This window comes from Salvelinus namaycush, chromosome 12 (genome assembly GCF_016432855.1).
Source record: "Salvelinus namaycush isolate Seneca chromosome 12, SaNama_1.0, whole genome shotgun sequence".
In the NCBI taxonomy this organism is placed as follows: domain Eukaryota; kingdom Metazoa; phylum Chordata; class Actinopteri; order Salmoniformes; family Salmonidae; genus Salvelinus; species Salvelinus namaycush.
In genome coordinates this window covers 15,171,854-15,192,447 of record NC_052318.1, presented here as the reverse complement: position 1 = coordinate 15,192,447, position 20,594 = coordinate 15,171,854, and the positions used below count along the sequence as shown (strand labels likewise).

The 20,594-nt window shown below is 40.5% G+C and overlaps 1 protein-coding gene across 11 annotated transcripts in view; it reads right to left on the bottom strand.

Moving 5' to 3' along the window:
* Positions 1-309: 309 nt before the first annotated feature.
* The window catches only part of LOC120056952 (phosphatidylinositol-binding clathrin assembly protein-like), a 59,556-nt gene continuing 39,271 nt past the window's right edge, over positions 310-20,594 (bottom strand). For 3 of the 11 annotated variants that reach the window (XM_039005252.1, XM_039005251.1, XM_039005260.1), the window contains 11 exons: positions 17,772-17,855; positions 17,333-17,413; positions 16,982-17,092; positions 15,128-15,226; positions 14,161-14,191; positions 13,956-14,055; positions 12,539-12,562; positions 7,881-7,940; positions 3,937-4,041; positions 2,857-2,960; positions 310-1,914 (listed from right to left, as the gene is read on the bottom strand). In XM_039005252.1, the coding sequence (XP_038861180.1) occupies positions 2,868-2,960; positions 3,937-4,041; positions 7,881-7,940; positions 12,539-12,562; positions 13,956-14,055; positions 14,161-14,191; positions 15,128-15,226; positions 16,982-17,092; positions 17,333-17,413; positions 17,772-17,855 (788 nt within the window). In that variant the 3' untranslated portion in view covers positions 310-1,914; positions 2,857-2,867. The remainder of the gene's footprint in view (positions 1,915-2,856; positions 2,961-3,936; positions 4,042-7,880; positions 7,941-12,538; positions 12,563-13,955; positions 14,056-14,160; positions 14,192-15,127; positions 15,227-16,981; positions 17,093-17,332; positions 17,414-17,771; positions 17,856-20,594) is intronic. The other 8 variants (XM_039005261.1, XM_039005256.1, XM_039005253.1 and 5 more) reach the window with 7 other exon arrangements.

Sequence of the window (20,594 nt, the reverse complement as noted above, 5' to 3'; positions counted from 1 at the left end):
TTCCCATTAAACATGCAATGAAACTACAAAGCAAGGGTCCGGGAATGTTTTCTTAAACAATATGCCACATGATGCTTCACAGGGTTAAATCAGCCCTGGTTATAACCTGTGGGGAATTAGAGCAATTTATTAGTCTCCCTCTTCACCAAATATAAAACCCATCTACCTCATTTGGCCACTCAATACTTCTGTATGTAATACAGTTGATTACAATTCATTATTATCCATCATCCATTCACATACACCCACACAAACTCAAGATACTGGGGCAAAACACTATGTGGGAAAAAAAACAAAGAATAAAAGAAAAACACTGGAAACGGCACTTTATTGGAAAATCAACCAAAAGTCTGCATACATTTATTTATATATTTAATATAAACAAAAATATAATCTGCAGGGACAATGCAGTAAATATTTGATGAATAGAATAACCTTCAGGTTCTGACCATCCTGCACATATCCTTTCCATCATGGGATAGGCTCTCTTCTATATACACACACACAAAGCACCGATCAACAGTGTTCCATTTCTCCCTGCTTAACTGGACCCTTCTGCCCACTTACCAGACATGGTATCAAATACTAATTTCACACTTTATCTGTGCTTGATTGAGCTCGTCTGGGTTAATGGACCAATTGAATCGTCCCAAAACTGCTAACACAGCCCATCTGGCACTCCAGACAGGCTAAAGCAAACAAAGTATTTAAAAGATGTCCAATAGTGGCAGACCTGGGTTCAACTACTTACACAGAGAGCTGACCCTCCAGTGACACAATCACAGCTTTTCCCCCTGCCTCCTGTGAAAATCACCTCCCTCTTTCCTCCAATCCCAGTGCTGGTCTATGTAAAGATGGCCCGAGCCTGAAGGACACTCTGCACATTCAGGTTGGAAAGGCAGCCATGTAAAATAAACGACATGCCAAGCGTAAAGCATAAATGCGGATCCATCTCAATGCAATGCCGCCGAATCACAAATGTAGTGCTTTGCTAGTGCGTGAAAATGTTCCCTCGCAACAACAAAAAAGACCCTAGCTCACAGAATTGACTGTATTGAATGAATACCCTTGTTTGATGTCCATATCACCCCTTACACATGGAGGGTTGTGACTTTGAGCCACAAAGAACTGTGCTTGACATTATGCCGGTTCAGTGATTAGAGCTAAACTGTCTGTTGACAGTCAGTTACATTTTTTCATCTTTATATTAACTATTTTTTACTCTGTCACACTCAAACTCCAATTATACAATCAATCATAACCATGTATAAACCTGAAATCCTCCCACAAGGAAGAGTTCAATGACATTATTATTATTGTTATTTTCCTCCCCCATTTCCTCCGAGGGTAATCATAAATAAATACTAACAATACACAAGGAATGTCTACTGCAAATGTAATAAAACTTTTTTAAAAGAGAAAATATTGAAATCATGGTATAAAACAGAGGTTAGCATTACTAATCAGTGATGGTTAAGTTAGATAATGCACAATTGATGATCAGATCAAGCAATTCTTCCACTCATCCCACGTCCTCACCCCAAGAACATCAAGCTGTATGTGATAACCCACTATTTTTATACATAACAGCAAAGTCAAATTATCTCCCTTTCCACAACCATGTTAATCTTTTACAGAAGACAAATGGGATGAGTGATCCCTGTAGAGAGGTTAGAACAGCAGCACACACTTTTTCTCGTAAGACAAATTACAAAATGGGATCCTTGTCCTACGTATACTTGACACGTCTTGGACATGGCTTCCTCCCCTTGATTCCTTCAAGTCCTTTCTTATTTGGGCTGATATTCTCAACGATGAGTAAAAACAGATTTTTACTTGAAAGTGAAAGTTTAGCTGCTTCTTGGTTTGTCTTCAGAGGACAAAAGCCTCCCTTTCAGGTTACATGAACTGCATCTGCAAAGAGAAAGAAAGGCCATGCTGAATACAGTCACTAAGACGGGTTATCATTCAAAGCATTTGTTTTAGAAAATGATTATGCCAAACAACTTTCATACTCCTTGCTTTCCTTGATAACAACTCTTTCACAAACATAGGCCAGAATACAAGAAAAACATTTTTTGATTGTGTTTTTCTTTACACAGGTGTTCTCAGATGTGTTTGATTTGCACAGCAGTGTCCATAATGGAGGACATTGACACTGATTCGGTCCCCCGGCATACAAGGACTGACGATTCTTTAATCCAAAATGCCCTCCATCCAGGACATACTGCTGGCCAAATCCAAAAAACCTGAAATTGCAGTGCAGAACAATCTATTGAATTCCGGCCTCATTTAGATTTAATTTGATGCAAATGTGATGTATGCAAACAAAAAATGTAAATTGCAGCATGATAAACAAACATATAGGGCTGAAGTCAGTCCACTCTGGAGAAAATAATCAACATATTTAGCAGTCTACATTTGACTTAACTGTGTTTTTTTTTTAATAAAAAAATAAATAAACGATATTACTCAAATACGTGGTGGCATTTAACAGTCAACTTCCACAACATAATTTATGCAAATGTCGATTTGATATTTGATGCAAACCAAATGGGGCTGTGTTTTAAAAGAAATGTCTCAAAGGTTTATCAAGTGATAGATATGGTTTAATAACAGTACTACTTTTATTACGCTGTCAAAATGTCACATGGACCAATGTCTCGGTCAGACTTCCGTGCAGACATGCAAGGCATCTTACAGGTGGTTGAGTGACTATAAAGGGAATGACTGAGCCAGTGTTAGTCGTTGAAGCACAAATAAATCAACAAACTCACTGTGTACACGGCAAGCGGAGCAAAAGTTTGCAGATATGAGCATGCAGCACACACGCCAAGACGCACACAGGACATGTACCTAAAGATGTTCTACAAGAAATCCTTGAGAGAGAGCTGGGCAAAAGGGTCCTTTCCTGTCGCTCTGAGAGGACTCTGACTGGAGGGACTAGAAGCTGCCGAGGACTAGTTCAGAGAGAATGACAGGGTCAGGGGAATGGAGGAACAGCTAAAGAGGGAAAAAGAAACGGGAGGAGGGGAAAACCTAGCTACAGATATGAAGGGAGTAGAATGGAGAGAACAAGGTCAGGTCCAGAGTGTAGCTGCCTAACACGTTCAGTGTGGAGGTAAAACCTTACAACTCTTGACATGAGGACAACAGATCAGAGTATCGTGTCAGAAAAGAAACCCTGCTTCCCCAAAATATATTCTCCTAAGGTTGCTACCATTCTGATTTAGAGCCTACTGAAGAGATGAAACCAGGATGAGGGTGTACATATTCATAGAGACTTACAGTAGTGAGTGCATGCATACATTTTCACAACATCACTGAAATGGCATGAGGGTGAATGTGGAAGCGCATTCTGAATAGAAGTCCCAAAACACAGAATTCCAATTGCCCTCCGGAATATAATTCTTTATGCCACATTACATCATTTAACAGTGATATATGGAATACCTATGTGTGTATTCCAATACCACTTTTATGGAGAATGGCTTGTGGTACTGGACGATGCTTCCTGCAGACAGATTTTTCCATACAGACAACAGGCAGACCACCTCAGTGGGAGTTCATTTGGCCACAGAATCAGACTTAAATAGCAGAGATCAAATCCAATTTTGGAATTCAATTTAAATAAACTTGCCGAATTTAAATGGAATTGACCCCATTCTGATAGATACTAGTTCAAGGACGTGGACAATTTAGCCAGGCACCTCTCCTCAGAAAGCAAGAAGAGTTGGGATCTGCTCCAGGGTGAAATTTCCCCTATGTACAGATCTATGCTCAGTTTCCCCTCACCCATTCCTAACCATAGCCATTAGTGTGGGAAATTCTAAACTGACCCAAGATCAGCGTCTAGGGGGCAACTTCACCCTACTCCTTGGCATCCGTTCAGATGAAAGCTACTGGGGAAGGGAGTAGAATGGAGAGCACCTGTACCTGTGCTCCTGGGGCCGGGCCAAAGGGGTTGGCCGGCCTCACAACCGGTTGGCTGTACATCATGGTGGGTTGGTTTATCATGGCCATGGAACCCATCTGGGGAGGCTGAAGAAAGACAAACAAGCAAACAAAATTTAAATTGTGAAAATCAAAACGACATCCTGCTGAAGAAATGGCAATCATTCCGACATAACTGCTCGTGTTATTTCAGTGAGACATGACGGGTTATGTAGTTGTACGATGTCTCAGTCTCAAGCGCAGTGGAATTTGAACAGAACAAAATCATTGTTTAAGTTCCTCGGCTGATTTGACTCGTGACTAATTAACTGTAGTTCAAACATACAGTAGCTCCTTAATGAGACAAGCACTGGGCAGTAAAAGTTAACCACTACAGCTGAATCAGCCCATCTTGTGATGCATTGAGAGTATGAGTAGCGCTTGGCATTGTCAATCGTTACAAGACATCTGTCACTTTTCCATTTGATTCGTCATGAACCCTTTGGCTCGTCTGTGGATGTAGAAATTAACGAGACCATAGTTACACTATACTGTGCAATACACTGCCACAAATTGGTCCGAGTGTTACATGCTTCAAAAGCCAAACACTGATTAAAAACATAAAAGGTATTCCCCAAAGAAATAGAATGAATAAAATGGCCTAGGAACCTCTATCCCTGGCAATTTGACTGGTAAAATCATGGGTACACTCACAATGGCTGCCTGGTATTGAAATGCAATTATTTCCATGGTAATGTAGGAATGTTCATTCAAATGATGTTAACTGATGTGGCTCATGCAATGGAATATTTTTTGTAATGTCAGTTGAGTTGAATCAACAAATCACAGCACATATTGATGGGTACACTTCCTGTTTTACTTCCTGATTTGCACCTATGGCTGCCAGTCCAGCCGTTATTCTATAATTGCCTTGAATGGGGATGCCCGTTCTATTTATTCTATGGTATACATGCGGTAAAGAGGTCAATCAAACCCGACCAAAACAATGGAACTGCAATGGAAACGGTGGGGGAAAGATCCCGAATCTCCTCATTGCCCCCCAAGCAAAATTTGCCTAGTTAGGTTATTATTTATTACACTATGTTGAGGTAAAAATCTAAGTATAATGCTTGTATGGATGTCAACCCCAATATATGTTCATGTGATCTTAACCAATCAACTGCATTACAGTTAAAAATGACTGATTACCATCACCGATTTCTATGTGCTAGCTATGCCACCAGCTTATACGAATGGGAGTTAGCATTTAGCAGTCACTTCTTCTAAACCCGAAAAAGGGACAACTTATAAATGTTTTGCAACGTAAACAGCCAAATGTATATCCAAATCAGACTTTAGTAACCACATTGTGGGCCTGTTACAATACATCAATTGTGACAGACACAGTGGAGTCCCGTGTGGCTCAGTTGGTAGAGCATGGCGCTTGCAACGCCAGGGTTGTGGGTTCAATTCCCACGGGGGGACCAGGGTTCAATTCCCACGGGGGGACCAGGATGAATATGTATGAACTTTCCAATTTGTAAGTCGCTCTGGATAAGAGCGTCTGCTAAATGACTTAAATGTAAATGTGAGTGGCACTTTGGTCTGTAGCTCTCAGCAGCTCTTTAACCCCCCACAACATCACCGCCGCTGACAAGAGCACCAGCTCTCTCACCATCAACACATCACTGGAGTAGGGCTCTGACGGTCATGGAGTTTTGCCTGGCCGTCCAGTCTTCAGTCAGTTGTTTGTTCCACAATAATAATAAAACATTTAAAAAACGTTTTGACAGTTATTTTATTTTCATGGTCTTCATCCATAATCGTCGGTTACACGATAATACGTTAATTGTGCCAGCCCTACACTTGAAGTCAACCAAATCTGTGCTACTGCAGTATTATGCTGGTGAAATAGTACATTTTAATTATTGTAAGGACTTGGCCTTTTAGCTTCTTTAAAAGCACAGGAATGGTCACCTTTGCATTGGAAAGGCCTGTATTCATAAAGTGTCTATAAGTAGGAGTGCTGATACAGGTTCAGGCCCCCTCGGTCCATTCATTTTAATCTAAAAGGGCTAAACTGATCGTACTATGATACGCTTTATGAACCCGGGCCCTGGAGTGAACCAGAGCTAAAGGATTTCTTTTTTTGCAGAAGTCAACCTAGCAAACAATTGTCATTGGTTCAAAGTGGAATGATAATTTCTTCCTGACAAACAGAAGGCTTAAAAATGTAATCAACATCAATTCATGTACTGAATGTGGTATTCACAAAGCTCCAAAAAGGTTTGCTACAGTATGGAGCAACATTCTCAGAACGTGTAAAAAATAATAATGTTAGATATACAGTACCAGTCAAAAGTTGACACACCTACTCATTCCAGGGTTTTTCTTTATTTGTACTATTTTCTACATTGTAGAATAATAGTGAAGACATCAACTATGAAATAACACATGTGGAATCATGTAGTAACCAAAAAAAAGTGTTAAACAAATAAAAATATATTTCAGATTTCAGATTCTTCAAATAGCCACCCTTTGCCTTGACAGCTTTGCACACTCTTGGCATTCTCTTAACCAACTTCATGAGGTAATCACCTGGAATGCATTTCAATTAACAGGTGTGCCTTTTTATGGAATTTCTTTCCTTCTTAATGCGTTTGAGCCAATCAGTTAGGGGTGGTATGTATACCGAAGATAGCCCTATTTGGTAAAATACCAAGTCCATATTATGGCAAGAACAACTCAAATAAGCAAAGAGAAACAACAGTCCATCATTACTTTAAGACATGAAGGTCAGTCAATCCGGGAACATTTCAAGAACTTTGAAAGTTTCTTCAAGTGCAGTCTCAAAAACCATCAGGCGCTATGATGAAACTGGCTCTCATAAGGACCGCCACAGGAAAGGAAGACCCAGAGTTACCTTTGCTGCAGAGGATAAGTTCATTAGAGTTAACTGCACCTCAGAAATTGCAGCCCAAATATATGCTTCAGAGCTCAAGTAAGAGACATCAACTGTTCAGGGGAGACTGCGTGAAATCAGGCCTTCATGGTCGAATTGCTGCAAAGAAACCACTACTAAAAAGACATCAATAAGAAGAAGAGACTTGCTTGGGCCAAGAAACACGAGCAATGGACAGAAGACCGGTGGAAATCTGTCCTTTGGTCTAATGAGCCCAAATGTGAGGTTTTTGGTTCCAACCGCTGTGTCTTTGTGAGACGCAGAGTAGGTGAACGGATGATCTCCGCATGTGTGGTTCCTATCATGAAGCATGGATGAGGATGTGTGATGGTGCTTTGCTGGTGACACTATCTGATTTATTTAGAATTCAAGGCACACTTAACCAGTATGGCTACCACAGCATTCTGCAGCGATAAGCTCAAACCATATGAAATGGCGTAGTGGGACTGTCGTTTGTTTTTCACCTCCAGGCTGTGTAAGGTTTATTTGACCAAGAAGGAGAGTGATGAGTGCTGCATCGGATGACCTGGCCTCCACAATCAACTGACCTCAACCCAATTGAGATGGTTTGGGATGAGCTGGACCGCAGAGTGAAGGAAAAGCAGCCAACAAGTTCTCAGCATATGTGGAAACTCCTTCAAGACTGTTGGAAAAGCATTCCAGGTGAAGCTGGTTGAGAGAATGCCAAAGGTTTGTAAAGATGTCATCAAGGCAAAGGGTGGCTCCTTTGAAGAATCTCAAATATAAAATACATTTTGATTTGTTGAACACTTTTTTGGTTACTACATGATTCCATGTGATATTTCATAGTGTTGATGTCACTATTATTCTACAATGCAGACAATAGTAAAAAAATATTTAAAAATATAAAAATCCTTGAATGAGTAGGTGTCCAAACTTTTGACTGGTACTGTATATATAAAAAGGGTTCCGAGGCATGGCTTCATGAGATTGAAAAGATAAACCCCACCCCCAAAGTACTTACCATTCCATATGCCATCATCCCCGTCGGCGTCGTTGCAGGGAAGGCCATGACAGATGGTGCCTGAGATGACACAAGCAAAGATGATCACTCAATGAACCAGGACACTTTTACAGAAAGTTAGTCATGTTATATGCAGTCAGTTATATGCTAAGTCTCTTTGGATAAAAGCGTATCCTAAGTGGCAGTGCCTATATAAAGTCTAGACCCCCTTAATAAAAATGTATTAACTAAAATGGTTGTTGCACAATAATTCATCGCCTTGGTTTACGCAAGCCTAAATTAGTTCCAAAGTCTAATTTTGCTTAACGAATCACATGTTAAGTTATATGGACTCACTCTGTATGAAATAACAGGTGTTGACATGACTTTTTGAATGACTAAGACAGAACGTTTTCTGTAGTTGCGTATCAGACCTGCACAACAGTCAGGAACAAGTTTGGACCATTCCTCTTTACAAAACTGTTTCAGTTCAACAATATTCTTGGGATGTCTGGTGTGAACTGCTCTCGAGGTCATGCCACAGCATCTCAATCGGGTTGAGGTCAGGACTCTGACTGGGCCACTCCAGAAGGCGTATTTTCATGTGTTGAAGCCATTCTGTTGTTAATTTACTTCAGTGTTTTGGGTCGTTGTCCTGTTGCATCACCCAACTTCTGTTGAGCTTCAATCGCCTAACATTCTCCTGCAAAATGTCTTGATAATCTTGAGAATTCATTTTTCCGTTGATGATAGCAAGCAGTCCAGGCCCTGAGGCAGAAAAGCAGCCCCAAACCATGATGCTCCCTCCACCATACTTTACAGTAGGGATGAGGTTTTGATGTTGGTGTACTGTGCCTTTTTCTCTCCACATAGTGTTGTGTGTTCCTTTCAAACAACTCAACTGTAGTTTCATCTGTCCACAGAATATTTTGCTAGTAGTGCTGTGGAACATCCAGGTGCACCTTTGCAAACTTCAGACGTGCAGCAATGTCTTTTTGGACAGCAGTGGCTTCTTCCATGGTGTCTTCCCATGAACACCATTCTTGTTTAGTGTTTTACGTATCGTAGACTTGTTAAAAGAGATGTTAGCATGTTGCAGAGATTTCTTTAAGTCTTTAGCTGTCACTCTAGGATTCTTCTTAACCTCATTGAGCATTCTGCGCTGTGCTCTTGCAGTCATCTTTGCAGGATGGCCACTCCTAGTGAGAGTAGCAACAGTGTTGAACTTTCTCCATTTAGAGACAATTTGTCTTACAGTGGACTGATGAACATCAAGGCTTTTAGAGATATTTTGTAACCTTTTCCAGCTTTATGCATGTCAACAATTCTTAATCTTAGGTCTTCTGAGATCTCTTTTGTTTGAGGCACGGTTCACATCAGACAAAGCATCTTGTGAATAGCAACCTCAAATTTTGTGAGTGTTTTTTAATAGGGCAAGGCAGCTCTAACCAACATTTCCAATCTCGTCACATTGATTTGGACTCCAGGTTAGCTGACTCCTGACTCCAATTAGCTTTGGAGAAGTCATTAGCCTAGGGGTTCACATACTTTTCCCAACCTACACTGAATGTTTAAATTATGTATTAGGACAAGAAAAATACAATAATTTGTGTGTTATTAGTTTAAGCACACTATGTTTGTCTATTGTTGTGACTTATATGAAGATCAGATCAAATTTTCAGACAAATTTATGCAGAAATCCAGGTAATTCCAAAGGGTTCACATACTTTTTCTTGCCACTGTGTGCGCACATGCATGGTCCCTCAGTCAAGTATTGAATTTCAAGCACAGATTAAATTACAAAAACCAGGGAAAGCATAAATTACAAAAACCTTTTTGAAAGCATAAAGGGCAATGGTTGGTAGATGAGTAACAATAACAAATCAGACATTGAATATATCTTTAAGCATGGTCAAGTTCATAATTATGCTGTGGATTATGTATTAAACCACCCAGTCACAAAGATACAGTTGTCCTTCTGAACTGAGCTGCAGGACAGGAATGAAACTGCTCAAGGATGTCACCCTGAGGCCAATGGTGATTTTAAAACAGCTACAGAGTTCAATGGCTGTGATGGGAGAAAACTAAAGCTGGATCAACAACATTGTAGTGACTCCACAATAATGACCTAAATGACAGAGTGAAAATATATAAATATACAGAATACAAATATTCCAAAATATGCAACAAGGCACCAAAGTAATGCTGAAAAAAAACACAGCAAAGGAATAACATTTTTGGCCTAAATGCAAAGCCTTATGTTTGGGACAAATCCAACACAACATCAGAATAACTGCCTCCTTATTTTCAAGCATGGTGGTGGCTGCATCACAGGGAGAGGATTTCACCTTTCCGCAGGACAGTAACCTACAACACAAAGCCAAATTTACACTGGAGCTGCTTACCAAGACAGTGAATGTTCCTGCTTGAAAATCTATGTCAAGACTTGAAAATTGCTGTCTATCCATGATCCCAAACAACTTGACAGTGCTTGAAAAATCTTTGAAAAGAATAATTGTCAAAGCTCTTATGAGACTCACCCTAGGCGACTTACAGCTGTAATCACTGCAAAAGGTGTTTCTAACACCTATCTAATTAAGGTATATTAGTATTTTATTTTTCATTCACCTTTTTATATTAGAGTTGTGTATGTTGTGTAGATCGTGGACAAAAACATGGTAATTACATCAATTTTAATCCCACTTTGTAACACAAAATGTGAAGAAATCCAGGCGGAGTGTCAACTTTCTACAGGCACTGTAACTTAGTGTAAATAAAGACAGTTTAATATTCATGTTTAGTTAATGAATCACTTTTACAAAATAACAGGTGCAAACTTAGTAAATTTGGTCCTCTCCAGAAACAACCCACCTGAACAATGTTGTCTTTGTTCATCTCTCTGACAAGCTACAATTGTCCAATTCACATGCAACACTTTATACTCATTGCCTGCCTGCTTCCACTTTGGCAAGACTAATGGAACATCTGGGAACCATTTGTTGCATGCCTGTCCCTATTTCCCCTAGTTTACCCTTACAGTGTATGTTAGGGCTAACCAGAAGAGCTGTGTGGGAATCTTAAGCACAGAGAGAGCGAGAGAGCCCTGAAGCAAGAAGCTGTTACTTGCAGGTGCAGAGCTGCTCTGCTGAAAAAGACAGAGGGGGGCTTGTATAGAGGAACTGATAGACTATCACACAGCCCCCACAGTAGTAAGTAACAAACCCTGATTTGTTTCAACATCACAGGCCATTCAGTTGCATGAAAAGGGCACACTCGTGAAGGAAATATTTCATCAGCAATCAAGCCATTGAAAAGGATCAGAATTAACAGAGGATGTACAAAGAATAAATGTTGGGGTCATTACAGTCGGCACTTGTTTCAAACATCCAAAAGTCCTTTTTCAACTTCTCACATTGATCACAAATGCTTTGCATAAAAGCATACTCAGCAGTCAATATTTCGGTCATTGCAGAAATTTGCTTGAATAGGAAAATATGGGAGGATCACCAGATACTATTTAGAAAGACCAAATGGAAAGCAGTCATTTTCAATGAAAGGAGGTGATGTGCAAAACATGTTGACTGTTGGTGATGTTATCCGAGTTGAGCAAGGTAGAACTTTATACAAATCAGGGGGTGATAACCAAATTGGGATAGGGTATGTCTCGCTAGACAGCTTTGACACTGTGGTAGATAGGCTTCCAGTCAACATGCTGTTTTGCACCCTGTTCAGAAGAAACAACCACGAGGGGAGAATGAGGAAAAGCCTTACGGCAAAGTAATAACTGGTGAAAATGTGTATAATTTTTAAAAAAAAAGAAAAAAAAAGTGTGAGTTATCAACCATGCAGTTACCTAAGATCATACCCCAGTTTCTCTTTTCAAATCAGACTCGTCCGTATCAATAGACAAATATACCATGGTCTTTCAGTATATTTCCATAAGTGTTCACTTGATAATAGCTGAAACATTGTTTTTTTTGTTTTTTTTGTTGAATGTTACCCACTCACAAAACATACTTTTTTTGTGAAACCCTTCACTTGAGTCATTAAGCTTAGATGACCAAGTCTTAATAATGATGTTTGAAAGTGTCGAGAAACAGGTGAGATCAGCTTACAGAAACTGAGTTTAATAACTAACTGAGTTGGGGTGGTCTAGTGGTTAACACCATTGCCCTCAACACATACGAGAAGGGCACACAGTGGCAAAACATTTGTTCTTATTGTAGAAATTCAGATATATTCCAAATATTTTCTCACGGCTCACATGTCATGTTATAACTGTCATGATGTCACAACAGTCATGTAATTATTATACAGGCAGTATGTGACCCTCGTGACGCAGGCACTGAGCAAGGTGTGACCAGAAGTTCAATAACAAAATACGACAAAGGATGTTTTTTTCCTACAGTAGGTCTAACGACTGTCCATGGACACTTGTACCATACTAATGGTCTACAGACATGTTGTCAGACCTAGTATAAACCAGCCTCTGGAGAACAAAGGGCTGCAATAAGGAGGAGAGGAAAGTCAGGACAGGACAGGTCATGCTGTGGGTTCTGTGTTAGATTGAGGTCAACAGGTCAGAAGAAACCCATGGTGCAGACCACACCGGTCAGAGAGAACACGTGGCTGGGTGAATGTGTGGGGTTAATACCAGGCATGCAACCATTGAGACTTACGTATTGTGGGAAATGCATGCCGTTCTGTATTTTTTCCCCAGGAGAACATTTATACAATGCAAAAGACATTTGAGAAACAGATTAGAAAATATTGTAACAACAATGTTTAGTGAACACAGAGCAAAACCACACACCATTGGTGCTTTCTGTCCATATGATCTGTATGCATCAGGAACTTAAACCAAGCAGTGTTTGTATTGGATAAACAATTCCCAAAGCAGATGAGGAAAAAGCACATTTCTTTTCATAAATCATATTATTTTATAGAATCCATTAGCTGACACTAATGGTGACAGCTTGTCTTACTGGGGTCTGACACAAAAGGAAAAAGACAGACAAAATACTGTACAATTTACATATACAGTGCATTCTGAAAGTATTCAGACACCTCGACTTTTCCCACATTGTTACATTACAGCCGTATTCTAAAATGGATTAAACTATTCCCCCCCTCAATCTACACACAATATGACAAAGCAAAAACAGGTTTAGAATTTTTAGCAAATTTGGAGCAGGTTTTCATCAAGGATCTCTCTGTACTTTGTTCAATTCATCTTTCCCTCGATACTGACAAGTCTCCCAGTCCCTGCCGTTGAAAAACACCCCCAAAGCATGATGCTACCACCACCATGCTTCACTGTAGGGATGGTGCCATGTTTCCTCCAGACATGACGCTTCGAAATTCAGGCCAAAGAGTTCAATCTTGGTTTCATCAGACCAGAGAAGCTTGTTGCTCATGGTCTGAGAGTGCCTTTTACCGAAGAGTGGCTTCCGCCTGGCCACTCTACCATAAGGCCTTATTGGTGGAGTGCTGCAGAGATGGTTGTCCTTCTGGAAGTTTCTCCCATCTTCACAGAGGAACTCTGGAGCTCTGTCTGAGTGCCCATTGGGGTCTTTGTCACTTCCCTGATCAAGGCCCTACTCCCCCGATTGCTCAGTTTGGCCGGGCAGCCAGCTCTAGGAAGAGTCTTGGTGGTTCCAAACTTCTTCCATTTAAGAATGGAGGCCACAGTATTCTTGGGGACCTTTAAAGCTGCAGAAATGTTTTGGTACCCTTCCCCAGATCTGTGCCTCGACACAATCCTGTCTCGGAGCTCTACGGACAATTCCTTCGACCTCATGTCTTCGCTTTGTCATTATGGGGTATTGTGTGTAGATTGATGAGGAAAAATATTAATTTAATACATTTTAGAATAAGGCTGTAGTGTAATAAAATGTGGAAAAAGTCAAGGGGTCTGAATACTTTCGAATGCACTATATTTAAAAAGATGTAGTGAGCATCTATCTATCAGTTACACATACATGTCAGTACATACACACAAGTAGCAGTACGATTAATATTGATCAATGCATTACAATTTTGTGATCAGAACTTTGGATACTATAGTAAAGAAAGACTTATTCCAAACAAACTTACCATGGTGGCAGGGTTCCATGTGGTAGAGGGAGCACTCTTTGGTTGCCAATTGTATCCACCTGTCAACTTCTTCTCACCAGGCTGACTCCAATGAATATCACTACATAGGAAATGGAAATGCTAATTATTTTCATTCAACTGCAATATGTCAGTATGGTAAAAAATGATAATTAGTCATTCCAGTTCCGTATCATTGCATTCTTACTTTTTTGCCACACCATTGCCAATTCCCAAATCTAAAAAGGAGAGAGAATACATTGTTAGTTGAGCGCACGTTGACTCGACCATATCTCATTAAAATACACCAAAAGAGATGGCATGTGACACTTCATCTGGCAGATGGTCTGCTAAAATGTTAAGTATCAATAGCACATATGCAGCGGACCATTATTTCTAGCACACCAAGACAGTCGTGAAGAGGGCACAACAAAACCTATTACCCCTCAGGAGACTGAAAATATTTGGCAAGGGTCTTCAGATCCTCAAAAGGTTCTACAGCTGTACCATCGAGAGCATCCTGACCGGTTGCATCACTGCCTGGTATGGCAATTGCTTGGCCTCTGACCGCAAAGCACTACAGAGGGTAGTGGGTACGGCCCAGTACATCACTGGAGCCAAGCTTCCTACCATCCAGGACCTCTACACCAGGCGGTGTCAGAGGAAGGCCCAAAAAATTGTCAATGACTCCAGCCACCCTAGTCATAGACTGTTCTCTCTGCTACTGCACGGAAAGTGGTACCGGAGAGCCAAGTCTAGGTGCAAGAGGCTTCTAAACAGCTTTTACCCCCAAGCCATAAGATTCCTGAACATCTAATCAAATGGCTACCCAGACTATTTGCATTCCCCCCCCTTTTACGCTGCTGCTACTCTCTGTTATTATCTAAGCATAAGTCACTTTAATAACTCTACCCACATGTATATATTACCTCAATTACCTCAACTGACCGGTGCCCTCGCACATTGACTCTGTACTGTTACCCCCGTATATAGCCTCACTATTGAATTTTACTGCTGCTCTTTAATTATTTGTTACTTTATTTCATTTTTTTTTTTTTTAAGTATTTCACTGTAAGGTCTACTACACCTGTTGTATTTGGCACATGTGACAAATAAAATGTGATCATTACAGTATGGTGGGAGTAAGACCTAAGGAGCACGTTGATGATACATACTGCCCACAAGGTTGGCCAAGGATGAGTCCAGGTCATCCGACACCAGCTTCCCAAGCTGCTGCCCGTTTGGGATTAGCCCCTGGCTGGGCGAGGAGGCCACTGTGGGTTTGAGGACGCCACCTAAAACATTATTAATAAAAAAAGGAAGGAGGGTGGGAGGGAGGGGGTAAAAGACAGAACGCCACAGACGAGACAGGAAAGAGGATGTGATTAACGTGAGCGGTGGGAAGCAGATGTCGCACGTGAAAATGACAATAAGTTTGCTGGCGCAGTCCAGGACTGAGGAGTGTGTAGTCAACTCACCCAGTCATGTGCCATAATACAGCCAAGGCCCAAAGTGTGTGTTCACCCAATGGACAAGGGAGAGAAACAAAACAATGGTGAGATTGTGAGTGAAGCACCCCAAAACCCACACATTAGATACATGTACACCACCGGTCAAAAGTTTTAGAACACCTACTCATTCAAAGTTTCTTTATTTTTACTATTGTCTACATTGTAGAATAATAGTGAAGACATCAAAACTATGAAATAACACATGTGGAATCATGTAGTAAACAAAAAAAAGTGTTCAACAAATCAAAATGTATTTTAGATTTGAGATTCTTCAAATAGCCACCCTTTGCCTTGATGACAGCTTTGCAAATTCTTGGCATTCTCTCAACCAGCTTCATTAGGTAGTCACCTGGAATGCATTTCAATTAACAGGTGTGCTTTGTTAAAAGTTAAGTTGTGGAATTTCTTTCCTTCATAATGCGTTTGAGCCAATCAGTGCTCAGCATGTGGGAACTCCTTCAAGACTGTTGGAAAAACATTCCAGGTGAATCTGGTTGAGAGAATGCCAAGCGTTTGCAAAGCTGTCATCAAGGCAGGGTGGCTATTTGAAGAATCTCAAATATAAAGATACATTTTGATTTATTTAACACTTTTGGTTACTACATGATTCCATATGTTGTATTTCATAGTTTTGATGTCTTCACTATTATTCTACAATGTAGAAAATAGTACAAATAAAGAAAAAACGTTGAATGAGTAGGTGTTCTAAAACTTTTCACCGGTAGTGTATGTGTACATTCTCCGCTCTTCACTATACGCTTTATTGAGCACCTAAAGGCTCTTTGCTGCCAAATGCACCTTTCTGTGATGTACTTATGACTTTGTAGGCATAACTACTCAGGGGCAGAATGCTATGTCGAGAGAAGTTGAAATGGTGCCAATACTCATTTCCTAAGCTCTTCCATTTCATGCAAGATTAGACAATATGATGGAGAAGTGTTACATTGCAGTGAGAAGATGAGGACAGCACTACCCTGAGTCTTTGGGTTCTGTTCATGACAAACTGTCATGTTCCAGGCCCCGGCCGTGGCAGTGAAAGAGTTCAAGAATTTATGGCTAAAGGAGCTCGGAGGCACCGGAGCAGACCGTGCCAGTTATGAAACCCGCCATGTGTCGAATGACAGACAGGTAATTGAAAAGTGCATGTGAATCCCTGAGGGAAGGCTGCGCTTTCCCATGCAAAATAACAACAACAAAAATAAACATGAATGCTACTTTTGGAACATTTCAAAGCAAATCATTCATGACCATATCTCATGGGGGTACATTTTCTCAATCATTGATCAAGCACTCACTGCAAGTATTTTGAATTCCTTTCCAAAACATCCAAGCCCAGCGATGGCCCATGAGGTGAGATGCCCCCAGTCACGAGGTGAGTTGGGCCCAGTGGGCAGCAGTGTGGATGTGATCTAATTGCTGATCCTAGATCTGTGCTGAAGAGTAACTTCTATGTGGAGCTTGTGCATGTGAAGAGAGGGATGGGGAATTGGGAGAGGTCGAGGAATGTATGATCCTTACCAGCAGAGTCAACATTGTTGGCGGAGGCTGAGTTATTGCCAAACACAGAGTCAAAGTTGACGTTAAGGCCTCTGGCGGTCTGGGGTTGCGTGGTGGAAGACACTGAGAATCCTGGTTAAGAGGAAGCAAGAGTGTTGAGGCTGATATTAGCTGAGGCATTAATCGAGCTATAAAGCTTTCTGATGCAAAACGGAAGTCTTTATTTCGCTTGTTAACTTAAGTATGATCGTGCCGTCAACTTTGTGGACACTCTTCTTGATCATTTAAATATATTCTGTACACCCAAGTTGGGTTTTTTCAGGCCAGAGTGTAGACAGGGGGCAGTAGGAATGGCAAGCCCCAGGTACCTACCTCCAAATAGACCAGCTACAGCAGAGGGCTCAGACTGGAAGAGAGGAGTGGTAGGGTATGATGCTGGCCCACAGAAAGAGTCTGACACAACCAGAGGCAAGCAGGAGGGGAGAAAGGCAAAGAGATGGGGGTTTAGAAACAAGATTAGAAATAACGAAAAACACATCAAATGAAAAGTAGTATAGCTCCAGAAAAGTAAGCAAGAAGATCAAGTCAATTAATATATATCTAGCTCAGCAGTTTGAGAAAAAGGAAGAGAACTAAAAAAAGAATTAAAAGCCACCTCAAACAAACGCAAAATACTAAAATGTTAGCACTAAAGGCAAACAGCAATCAGGGAAGCAACTAGACTAGAGCAAACATGAACCCGGCATAAGTTCAGGGTCCTATGCTTCCAGGAGTTTAGAAAACAGGTCAGTCAGGTTCCCAGTCATAGTACCTGAGATAAACTGCTCTATCCGCACTGTGTGCTCATGATCAGATGCAATGGAAGAGCTCGAAACAATAAAGGGATTGTAATGATCTGGAGAATCAAAAATAAAATGAAAATTCAAATCAACAATGTGGATTGTTTTTTTTTACACTTAAAAAAATGCAAAAACAAAAAAAGAGAGAAGTTGTAAAGTGACATGCTATGAACACACATAGGTAAAGGTAAGGAAACATAGTAACGTTACATGCTATGAAAACACATAAGGTAAGGAAACATAGTAAAGTGACATGCTATGAACACACACAGGTAAAGGTAAGGAAAAACACACACAGGTAAAGGTAAGGAAACATAGTAAAGTGACATGCTATGAACACACATAAGGTAAGGAAACATAGTAAAGTGACATGCTATGAACACACACAGGTAAAGGTAAGGAAACATAGTAAAGTGACATGCTAGGAACATACACAGGTAAAGGTAAGGAAACATAGTAAAGTGACATGCTATGAACACACACAGGTAAAGGTAAGGAAACATAGTAAAGTGACATGCTAGGAACATACACAGGTAAAGGTAAGGAAACATAGTAAAGTGACATGCTATGAACACACACAGGTAAAGGTAAGGAAACATAGTAAAGTGACATGCTATGAACACACATAAGGTAAGGAAACATAGTAAAGTGACATGCTATGAACACACATAAGGTAAGGAAACATAGTAAAGTGACATGCTATGAACACACATAGGTAAAGGTAAGGAAACATAGTAAAGTGACATGCTATGAACACACACAGGTAAGGAAACGAGGCAAATGTAAATATTTTAAGGCCCATGCTATAAATAACCTAATCAGTCAGCGGCATGCCACGGCACACAGTCAAACCAAAACAAATATACAGTAACAGCAAGGTTTAGTTAACGGTGCTAGCAAGCTTTGACAAGGACCACACGGCTGAAATGCGTCAGCTTAAAAAAAAAGCACCATAAACTTAAAACCTTGTAGCTGTGGTCATTAATGGGAGATGCTATCACCTTTCCTTGTTTTTTTTTAATACCAAGGATCTACAACGACCAAGATAAGCACCCGATTCCTGAAAAACCTTTAGTAGCATCAGTACATCTAAATACCACATCATATACCGTATGTAAACACAAATTGTAAGCACCCACACACAATGTGAACAGCCCCAGACATTCACTGTTGAATTCTATATTCCCCTTCAGAATACTGGAGTTATGAAGCAAGCACTTTTGACTCTGCATCAACTCAAGGGGCAATCTGCAGTGCTACATCCATTGTTGCCCTTCATTCATGATATATACCCACTGAGCCTTGAAGAATATACCTTAGAAATACCTCATGAGCTTAGTTCAATTTCATACCGCATCAGAACACAAAATAAGCTTGTTTTATTTACTCCAATGTTTGTAAACAACGTAAATGTAAACAAACACTATATAGCCTCAAAACATGGTTAAAACAATAATGTTGATATCATGGAAGGTCAGTCCTTGCATCCATAGCTATGTCTATTAATTTGAGAGTGGTTTAATTTCTCCAGCCACATCCCTCAGCTTTTTACCAAAACAGGGGCGGGGATGAAGCTTTCGCGTTATTGTTTCAATTGCTGATTGCCGCTTTAGTATCACTTTTGAGGTGCACCTGTGTTGTAAAGGCTAGGAGAAAGACGCGTAATGGTGCAAAGTCCCCAGTGTCCGGTCTGGAGCATTAATTCACGAGTTCTGCTGGTGACTTCAAACTAGCAGTGCCAAAAGCCCTGGTCTGCACTTGAAAGGCCCCAAAATTTACAGACGTATTGGGCTATAGAATTAGTTTATTATGATTAAGTTCGATCCCTACAGTGAATTATTTTGAAGTTCGCTATAAATGGAGATATTTAATTAAATAGTGATCCATTCTGATCACTACATTTGTTGTCACACAGGACCACATGCCGAAACAGACCAATCACGGGCCGGCAGGCTATGAGGAGGCTCGCGCCCTCATGCCATAGACATTAAGGTTATCCCGCTCAGGCAGGATGAAAACGACTACATCGACCATGATCCTTTGCTAGTTACAGGCACTTTCACCATGATCTTAGCGATTTTTTGGTGCCATTCAGTAATATGGCGCGCTTCAAATGTAAATAGTTTCCGGCTTCATGCACCATCGGGAGTTTTCCATAGGAATACATGGCTGATGTCAGAGCCATCCCCATCTACTGGTTTTTATGTCTATGGAATGGTGCATGCAGGCTGAATATGACAATGGGAGACATTTCTGACAACACCATAACAGACAAAGAAAACTTAACACAAAAAAATTGTAAATGTTGTTTACCACCAAACATTTCATGAGTGGGTGTCCTAGAACTAACACCATCGGAAGACACAACAGGCAGATGAACCGCATCGACAACAGGATGTATAAGGAAAGGGTTAAAGTTTGGAATGGAGTCTTCGACAGCTTCTGTATAAGTGAAAGGATCTACACAGGCAAAGGGGACAGAACAGAAAGAGAGAGAACAGGGAGAAGTTAGAATAGGACGGCGAGTCAAGTCAAAGGAAAGCATGCAGAAACATGAACATAAACCCCATGCCTCAGACAGAATTCTTCATAAACTGTGATAGTATCACAAATACTCCAAGTATCATTGCAAGGAAACTAATATTGAAGTAGACTTGGAAACAAGCAGCCTTATGTTGTCATCTAGTCACAATAATCTTTGCCAAGCTATAACAAACAATATTTTATGCTTTTTAAAAAAAAAAGCAGGTTATTTCATCACATGCATCTACTGGTTATACCAAAGGCCATATGGA